General features: G+C 40.6%; 1 protein-coding gene across 6 annotated transcripts; it reads right to left on the bottom strand.

Moving 5' to 3' along the window:
- Window positions 1-1,270: 1,270 nt before the first annotated feature.
- LOC109942989 (zinc finger BED domain-containing protein DAYSLEEPER) lies at window positions 1,271-8,669 on the bottom strand. 6 transcript variants are annotated; one of them, XM_035963385.1, is made up of 7 exons: window positions 8,077-8,669; window positions 7,825-7,998; window positions 6,382-7,191; window positions 6,212-6,274; window positions 3,018-4,894; window positions 2,850-2,907; window positions 1,271-1,563 (listed from the first exon to the last, which is right to left on the bottom strand). In XM_035963385.1, the coding sequence occupies exons 3-6, from the start codon at window positions 6,888-6,890 to the stop codon at window positions 2,861-2,863; spliced, it is 2,496 nt and encodes an 831-aa protein (XP_035819278.1). In that variant the 5' UTR covers window positions 6,891-7,191; window positions 7,825-7,998; window positions 8,077-8,669; the 3' UTR covers window positions 1,271-1,563; window positions 2,850-2,860. The 6 variants fall into 6 exon arrangements, 5 of the variants coding, with proteins under 5 accessions (XP_035819278.1, XP_020401237.1, XP_035819277.1 ...); XM_020545648.2 differs by having other exon boundaries at window positions 6,382-6,969; window positions 8,077-8,640; XM_035963384.1 differs by lacking the exon at window positions 8,077-8,669 and adding an exon at window positions 5,725-5,787 and having other exon boundaries at window positions 6,382-6,969; window positions 7,825-7,972.
- Window positions 8,670-10,343: the final 1,674 nt, after the last annotated feature.

The raw sequence follows: 10,343 nt of genomic DNA, 5'->3' as shown, positions 1-10,343 counted from the left end.
TCATCTTGAAATATTAATATCCAAAATGTCAAACTGAGACGGGGAGGGTAGGGCATTGATCATCCACAGTTGTAGGTTAGTCACACCCTCCTTGTATCTATAATAGGGATGGCAGTGGGTAAGGTACCCAGTGGGCACACGAAGCCATACCCATACCCACTAGGAAAAAATTGACCCAAACCCATACCCACTACCCATCATGGGTACAAAATTACGCCATACTCATACCCACTATGGGTAGCGGGTACCCATCGGGTACCCATACCCATTAACATTACAATAGACATAATAGACATGATCATTTGAATCGCAAAAATAAGTATCAGCATAACAAATGTATCGAACCCAACATAATTTTATCATAGGTTCAACAATATTCAACATTAAATGGCAACATCATGTCTTCAAATCACACAAAACATAGCATTGATTCTACAAAACTGTGGACAAAATCATGTCTTCAAATTTAATTGTTCAATACACAATACTTAATATTTGAATATATATATATAAGACTTCTAAGCTGTTGGATATTAGCGGGTTAGCAAATCCGGACCCACGCGTTAGGGTCTTAGGGTTAGCAAATAGCGAGAGCAAATTCTTTTTATATACATATAAATCCGGACCCACGTGTCATATATTAGTGGGTTCCCCATCGGTTAGCGAGTATGGGGCAACAGAGAACATACACACGCCCACCGTACCCGATGGACATAACAAATGACTCAATAAAATACACATGGGTATCAAAATCCGCCATACCCGTGTCCTAATAGGGTTTTTACCCATCGGGTTTCGGGTACCCATTGCAATCCCTAATTTATAACAAGCCAAGTCATTCAGTATTTGTCTTGAGCCGTCTCAAAACAGGGGGTCAAAAGCAAACATCTACCTAACGTTGTCCATGGAAACGCTCTGCTGGTAGCCGCCGTAGAGGATTGTACTGCTAATGAAAAGGTACATGGACGTCGTCAGCATGCAGCTTTGCAATAATGTGCTTGGATCCGTTCAATGTGTTCTTTTCTGCAAAGCTGGCTTTAGGTGTAATTATTTTAAAATCCTTGTATAAGCAAGACGGAAGCAAATGTGACCATATGGAACTCTGACCAAACGTACAAGTCCAAAACGATTTCGATTTGCTATCCATCAAACAAAATTTCCAGATTTTTTAGTAAAAAATCTCCTGCTAAAAACTTGTTCATCAAGAGCCTTTATGAACTGTCAGAACAAACTCTCCAAACAAAATTAAGCGACGAACCTTATTACGTTCTTCAAAGATAAATATATATGGCACATCTCACCTCAAATCTGATCCGTCAGCAAAAACAATTATTGGGTTTTGAAGTTTTTTTTAATATATTTCAGCCATTCACATAGTACACATTCCATATTTCAGCCATGTACTGCAAAATTGACTTAATAAAAGACTAATATTGTTCATATTTTGCACGCTGAATAGCACAACAAAACAAGCATTGCCAATTAGACTCCGTCACGCATTATACTGAGAAGGTCTAAAGGGCTCTTCATTTTTTTATTGAACCAATGAAACGGCCGAGGGAGCTGTTTAAGCACAAGAAAAAAAGACTAATTAACCATAACATCAGATGTATATAAAAAATATAACAAAAAGAAGATAAAATTCATAGCCCACAAATTTTGGAATTGTCCTTCTCATAACTCATTTTATTTTATTATAAGTTCTCTGTCCACACAAAAAAATACAATTATCACTTCTTGATAGGTCAAATAATTTGAAGTTTGATCAAAGTTATATAAAATAAATATGTTTTAAATTAATTGTGAAGTATATTTTCATTGTAAACGTAGCTAGATACATAAATGTTAATACTATTTACTACAAACATGGTTAAAGTTATGCTAGTTTGGCTGGCACAACTCCTATGGTTATATTGTTTTGTGTACGGAGGGAGTATAATCCAACGACAGTGTTATACTTGGATATGAGACAATTCAGTGTTCCTATAGGGATTGCAATATGGTTAATGGAGTGGGCATGAGGCCAAGCATATCAAGGAGAATGGTACGTGTCCTAATTATTCCTAATACATTAAACATGAAAAAAGGAATTGCAAGAGACCAATTGAAACTTCATCCAGCATTCAAAATGAAAGGGGTATTTTCAGATGAAGTAATTGATTTGGGATTATCCAGACGTCTTTTTCCAATTCGAATATCTGGTCCTTGTCTCTGTTTTTATGTCCATAATTATTTTGCAACAAAGATGAGAAGATATCAAAGTGGCTTCGTACCAGTCTTTGGAGAACAAAATGTCCTAAAGCAGGGGCAAAGCTACATTGTAAGTAGCGGTGCAAATGCACCCCAGAAAAATTCAAAATCTATGAATTTAGTTAAAGTTCCACCATATATGCATCCTTATAAAAAATATTTATGCATCTACAAGGCAACTGCACCCCCTCAAGTTATCTCTAGCTTCGCAACTGTCCTAGAGGTCTAGTTGGCAACTGATCCACCAAGAGCATGTAAGGAAGGTAAAGGCATCACATATTATTGTTTTAAGAAGACAATGAGCTAGAATTCATGTGTCACATTATTGACACCGAGAAGCTTATACTATGTACTATAAATGAAAGATTCGAACATAAGCCTTCTTATCTTTCTTTTTTAGAACTGCCGATGTGTGCACAATTTCTCAATCTAGTAGCTACAATTTCAAATAAATTGGGTTAAAAAATTCATTGTGTCCAAGAAATGTGCAATTGCCATTTCATAGCTTATGGTGGTGTTTGTGTATGTACAACACATATACTTCTAGAGTGCTAACTAGTGGACAAAATTGAAATAAGACATGAAGATGGCAGTCTTACCTTGCTGTGCACTAGGCAGGCATATTTATATTTCCACCAACTTCGTCAGAAATTATTTCTGTTTACAAAGAGGAACATTATACTAGTTACAGGCTCTTTGTATCTGTAAACTGTAAATGATAGAGATCAGCAATAAGCTAAAAGCTGATGAGTTGTGCATATACGTGCCTGAAGATTTGATCCAATCCTGGGTGCAGACGAGGGCCTCAACTAATTCAGGACTCAGCTTCAGATTGAAAAGTCCCACCCGTTCATCAGTTTCATCAAATGCAGATTCAGCAGAGACCGCAGATCCAGGAATTGCTAAGATGTCGCAAGCCAGCCTGGCAAGAGCTGGATATGTCAAAGCATTTTCCTTCCACCATTTCAAAATATCAAAATTGGCATTTTGAGGAATAAGCTCTGCTTCAAGGTATCTAATGACTTCTCCCAGTTCCTCATGTGCTGCTTGCTCAATGAAATTTTGACTTGTGGCATGCACTGGTGTGCTACCATGTGTATCCAACTGTAAATCATTGGTTCTCTGATCAAAGCTGTCACTATTTTGTTGATCAACATGACAAGAGTACTGAAGAAAGAGCTCATACAGCTTTCCTCGCACTTCAAAGATGTACCTTTTGGCATGACTACCAAAGGCTTCCTTAAAGCAAACAAGAAGAAACCTGAATTTATATCTGGGATCTAGAACAACAGCTAACGACAGCCATAGGTACCATTTCCTCCAAAGCTGGTCAAATTTCAGCTTCATTTGTTCAATATTAAAAACTTGGTCGATGTTTTCCTTTGTAGATGAACGGAGCAGAGCCATCTTCAAGTTCCAAATTGCGTGAAATTGTGAATTCAAGGCCCCATTGCAAGTTCTGGAAACTACTTTTACTGCATGGTAAATCGCCCTTACAAGATCACAAAAGTTCTCTGCTGCTTTTAGCTGTGCAAAAGATGGCTTAGCTGGATAATATCTGGAGTCTATCTGTTGAGGGTCTGGCAGCTCATTGTTAAACTGCAAAGCAGCTTCCAATGAGTGGAAAGTTAAGTACCATCTCTGCGAACCAAAAGAAGGTCGGTTTATTTGCAGGCGTGACAGGATTTCTTTGTATTTATCCCTACGTAGTGGGGTGCATGTCATGTACTGAAACCACATCTTACTTGTACTTAGTACATATTCATTGATTTCATAACCAAAAAGGTCATTTAGGGCATCTATTATGCAGGGGAGATTCAACAACTTACATTTGGCAAGAAGATAGTTCTGTTCTGTAAGATTCTTCTCAAGAGCCAGTACAGCAGCATCAGCTAATGACTTACGTGATGAAATTCCTAGAAGCTTCCACTCAAGCCTCCAATTTTGTACTGCCTCTTTCACTATTTCTTCTTCAGCTGCTCTCACATTCCCATTAATGAAATTGTGGCATGATTGCAAATTCGGAAACATGCTAACAAAATACTCAGCATCAAAGTCTTCACACCCCGTAAAGCAACATCTAATGATTTTCCTATTCAAGTTCCATTCTTTATCAATGAAGTGCACGGTCAAAAAGATGAAGTTCTTAGTTTCAAGAGAACTGCTTGCAGCTGTCAGAAAAACTCCGCCAGGTGCAAGTGCTATTTCCTCCTTAAGCTTAAGCTTTTCATTCTCAAAAATACTGAGAAACTTCTCTTCAATAGCAGCGTCCGATAACACATCATTAGTAGGGCAGATGCCAGCCCATAGCTGTCTAAAAGTTGTGCTGCTTGTCAATGGAGAGGAGAAAAGGTTGGACACTAAAACCTTGATGAGCAATTCAAGAGATCTGTCTTGATCGAACTTCCAGATGCTCTCAATGGTGGAACCAGGATGTGGAGATGACCTCTGTTTCTGCATCCGATCAGTTGCAGGTAGCGCTGGACAGATCTTAAGATGCCGCCGCAGATGGGTTGTTCTTCCTGTGCTTGTTCCACCAAGGCTCATTTTACAGTGCTTACATTCGGCCCATTGAATTTTGTCATCTCTTAACACAGCACTGAATTCTTCCCACACCTTGGACTTCGGTCTTCTTCTACCAGCACTAGAAAATGAATGCTACCAGTTAATGTTCAAGAGAAATTCCCATCATCCATTACACACTGAATAGAACATTGTTTTCAGATCGCCTGATTGTCTGATCGATGCCACTGGGCAGACGATTAGTCACGATTAGGCGACGATCAGGGCGATTAGTCGCCCCTGATCGACCCTAATCGTCCCATGGCCGTCCTATGTATTTCCAGGACATATATAGCACTATATATAGATATATACTTATATAGTATAGAGACTTGCTCAGGACAAGCACAAGTATAGACAAGGCAGCAGTATAAATAGTCCAAAACAACAGTATGAATACTTAAATAGTCCAAAACAGCAGTATGAATACTTGAATAGTCCAAAACAGCAGTACATCTCCAGCAACAATTCTATATGAAACTGCAATTCTACAACTTACTAGACCATGACTAAGAAGGCAACACCTATATGAGATCATCATACAACTGAAGTCTGAAGTCTTAACTAAAGTCTGAAACTGAGTAATTAACGTGACTGATCGCTAACCAGACGACTAATCGCTACGTATCGCCGACTAGTCAAACGATATGGACGATCAGATCACCTGATCGAATCGAACCCCCTTATCGAGCACTGAGTACCGATCAGCCCGACTAATCGCGACTAATCGCAATTAGTCGGACGACCTGAAAACAATGGAATAGAATTATGATAAAAATGCATGATGCTACATCAGCAACAAAATAACATATATAAAAAGTGAACTGAATCACGTAGCCATGGCTCGCACCAAAAGGAAGCCAACATGTGATTCAGATTACAGAATAAATTCAGTGCAAGCAATTTGCTCACCACCTAGTGAAAACTTGGACCATCCTACTCAATCTGTTTCCAGGATCTAAGTCCTGATCCATCCTACATTTTAGGACACAATTATAGAAGTATACAAGTATTTAGAGACAATATGAGAAATATAAAGGTCAAATTCTCATAGGTTCCAATTACTTCCTGTTTGCTTACTATTTGCTACACCATAAAAATCAACAAGATAGAGGAATTGCATCATGTCTGCAAAGAGGGAGAACGCAAGGGTGAATTGCTGATTTCAATAATGACAATAATGTCTATCCATTCTTCAACTCGAATTTTATTTGAAGGGATCGAATATGTTTGGCAAGATCCATTGAAGGCCTTGAAGAATTTTAGATATGAACTACACCAGCAGCAACATATGGACTTCAAAAATGTGAAGGCCTTGTAGAATTTTAGATATGAACTACACCAGCTGCAACATATGGACTTAAAAAATGTAAGTCAAAGAAGGCAGATTGATGCATACTGTCGGTGAGAATTTGCAGTTCCAGTTTGTGCAGTGATCCTTTCAGCTGGATGTGGCACATGTCTGACAAGTAGAAGCACCATTAGTAGTTACAGATGAGTTAGTTGAGAAATTAGTAATTTGTAACTACTACCTACAGATATGCTGTTCAGTCAGATTAAAGCAACTACCTAGTTACACTGCCATCACCTTCAACTCTTGCTTGGTCAACATCATCTTCATCGCTATCACTTGAACTTGAAAGTTGCTCATCATCTCCCTCTCTGGACACAGGCATTGAAGTATCCGTTTTTGATACCTTGGGTATGGGTAGATCACAATCTTGCTGACGTGGGTGGTTGTGGCAACCACTAAGAACCGTCTCAAGAACCTGATGACCATCAGCAGAGCATACCACCAATTTATTTGTGTTGCAGTTGTCCTGGGCGCACTTGTAATACATGGTGGGATATTCACAGCCTGGAACAATGTTCTGCGCGCGCGCCTTCCAGATGTAACCATCATCAGGTGGGAGTAAGCTACTTCCATGCAGCAGACTAAGCGATTTGATGTCAGAACCGGTATCTTGTTGTGCTGCTTGGGCGACAGATGTTGCCGACAGTAAGAGTGAAGTGAAGGGACGAGACGTCTGATCGGGCATACCATGCTCGTGCTGAAGGTCATCTGACTTGTTCTCCATTCTGGAGGGATGAGGGTAATTTCCCCCCAAAATTATTGATTCAACTATTCCCTAGGATCCTTCCAAATCCTTAATAATCCTACAAAACAGAAATAGATATACAGGACAGGATAGCCTTTTCATATTCCCATGATATGCAGATATCTAGGGGCAGACTCCGTTGCCGGAGGCTCTCACATGAGTAAGGTCTATAGAAGGGATAAATCGAGGCAAGTCTTCCCTGCAAATATCGCTCCACGATTTGATGACTCGGTGAGACAGCTGCCCTTCGATATAGAGATATCTAGATCCTAGTAAAATCCTAAGCAGAAGCACACAATGAAAAAATACAAATATACTTCCTCCGACCCAAAATAACTGATATTTTAGGCTTGTCCTAATTCAAACAATTATAAAATTGATAAAATTTAATAAAAACGATTAATGTCTATGGTACCAAATGAATATTGTAGATTTATTATGATATATATTTTCATGTTATACATATTTGTTGTCATAAATATTATGATTATTTTCTATAAATTTGGAATTAAAATGGCTTAGCCAGTGACTCTATTCCCCGTACTCCCCCAAATGCAAATTGTTAAGTTCAGTCTTTAAAGGCCAACGTACCAGCAATGTAATATAACGAACTCAGGTGGGAAATCCTGCCACCCCCACCCTAAAAAAACTTAAGGGCTAGTCTGGAATCTCAAATCCCCTCTGGGATTGAAGGGGAATGAGGGTGAAATTAGTTTATTTCCCCTTCAATTTCCTCCAATTCTGAAGGGGATTTGAGTTTCAAAACTAGCCCTAAATGGCTTGATTTAAGACAAACCTAAAGCATCAGTTATTTTGGGATGCAAGTGAAGGTCAGGCATAAAGAAAGCAAATCAAGCATCAGTTATGTTGGGATGAAAGTGAAGCTCAGGTATAAAGAAAGCAAATCAATCACCTGTCAAGGATTGCAAGTATATCCAAAGCAGCCTGAATCTCGACTGATTGCAGCAAGAACACAAGAACCAGATAGTGATGTGCTGCTGCCTTCTCCAATCCACCAAGTCAACGGGCTCAGGTCATCAAAAACTTCGATACAGGAGTTCAGCGTTGCTTTGGAGGGGTTCGTTGCCTTTTTATAAAGTGGTGGCATATGAGAGGGTGAGTGCCAATTGTAGTGTAAAATAACAAACGTAATTAAAAACTGCACCTATCGACAAACCAACGGGTAGCAGGTAGGAATGAGGCGGGTTGACCATCATCTGCGAGATGCAACTGTGGGCCAACCGGTCCATCGTAAGTGTGAGGACTTGAGGGGCAAGAGCCGGCGGTGGCGGCAACGAGCATTGGAAAACTGGGACGTCGGCGCCGGAGACGACGTCGGCAGGCAACGACATCGACGGCAAGTGAATTAATGCTGGATGAATGCGACACTTTGGGATGTTGCAGCAGCCAGCAGCTGACGGAGAAAAGCGACGCCTACAGCATCGGCGTGCTGATGCTGGAGGAGTGGAGGTGGTCACGGCGAGGAAGCCGCTGGCGCGCGGCCACCGGCCGGTACATCGTCCGGGACGAAGGCGGCGCTGGACCGGACCAAGGATCTGTACGGCCTGCACGAGCTGCTGGACCAGGCGGTGGCGGGCTGGAGCAGTACATGGACCTGGTGCTGCGCTGCGTCGAGGAGGCCGGCGCCGACCGGCCGTCGATGGGCGAGGTGGACGGAGAGATCGAGCAGGTACTGAAGATGGCCGGCGGCACAGGACTCCATCCCTACGCTGAGTCGGCGGCGTCCATTCCAACTCCATGAGGAGGTACGCCGGTGAGGCCTTACCAAAGTTTTCGAAAATCACAGTTTTGAAATACTACGTTATACTTTAGTCATTACAATACCACAGTTTAAAATACTACAATTTTAAAAACAAAGGTTTAAACCTAAGTTTAGAATACTCTAAAACAACTATAGTATTTATAATACTTCATTTTTAAAAAACAGAGACTTAAGCTACCTTGCCAAACACCTTTGTGTATATAATAATATAGTATTTGAGAATACTGCAGTATTATCCCAAAACTATAAAAAAAAACTTTATTCTCAAATACTCCTGAGTTTTTTGCGATTTTGAGGCTGGTTCCACCTAGGTCTAGTAAAACGACCTAAACCAACCTGCGCTATACGACACACTAAATTTTAGGGATCCTTTTCAACACATACTTTTTTATAGGAATTAATTCAAAAACACAGGATTCAGGAATTTATACTTTGATCCAAAGGAGACCTTAGCGGTCATCTGAGACACAATAAACGTGAAGGATGTCGAGCGTTCGTTACACACCGGTCGGTTGAAGTGTTCGCTTCCTCTCTTCTTTTGAAAAGTGTGTGCATCGCGCTAGTGTCGACCTCGTGGCACGTTGTGTCGGAGTCGCAGGTGAAGCTAGGATCGACGTGGTTGTTCACTGGGCGGGTCCGGTGGCAGATCGCACAAGGGCGGCGGCAGCAAGCAATAAGGCGGGAAGGAGGTGCTTCTCGACGTCGACGCGACGGGTACTGAGGACGTGGGAACTTCGGACAAATAAGTACTTTAGAAAGTGGCCATCGGCAAACGTCTTTACCATGCTGCTGAGAAAAGGAAGCGTAGCGCGTTGTCGGATTCGTCGATTCGGTCTTCCACCCTAGATCCAAGGAAAACCAAGTAAAGAACTTTGTTTTTTTCTTTGCAGACCCATAGGATTGTAGGATTGCATCTCGTTCCCCATTTTTAAAATTATGCAACCTCGAATTCGGGCATAATGACTAGTATTTGCACTTTTGCGACAACTTTTTGTGTGCTTCATTGTTGATGGTTGTGTAGCTCTGCTTGATGTGTTTATGCTTCTTCATAGTTCGCCCCCACCTTGCATATAGATGATGTTCTTGCATCAGGATTAAAAAGGGAGAGGGAGGGATTCAATTTTTGCGGTGCGAATGGAAAAGCAAAAGGAAGTTTATTACTCTATGCAAATACTTGCACAGTCTGAACTACATATAACAAATGCTTGTCATACTTAGGTCAAACAACAACTAGGATCCAAGTTCAAGCAATATGAGGAGCACTATTTAACCGGGATCCAATGTTTCCTCTATAGCTTTATATATAAAAACTCTAAAAAACAAGTTGTCGTTTTCTTTAACATTGTATTATTCTAAGGTGAAGTAACCAGACCAACTACAATTGATCACAAGAGTATAATGGTTCAACAAAAGGTTGTCATGTAGGGCCACACCTCCAATCCTGATTTTAGATGGTGTTGGTCATTTGTTCTCAAATGTTGTGAATCAAGAATAAGGCAACACAATTGTTAAAGATTAGGGACCTTCGCCCTTCAAAAGATTATCTCCTTTCGGACATAACGATCTTCGGATGAACGTCATGAAGTGAAAGTCGCCTAGAGGGGGTGAATAGGCGAAACCTGAAATTTATAAACTTAAACACACACTAA

This window comes from Zea mays, chromosome 10 (genome assembly GCF_902167145.1).
Source record: "Zea mays cultivar B73 chromosome 10, Zm-B73-REFERENCE-NAM-5.0, whole genome shotgun sequence".
Taxonomy (NCBI): Eukaryota; Viridiplantae; Streptophyta; class Magnoliopsida; order Poales; family Poaceae; genus Zea; species Zea mays.
Note: the sequence above shows the minus strand (reverse complement) of the source record. Positions and strands in the feature narration are given on the sequence as shown.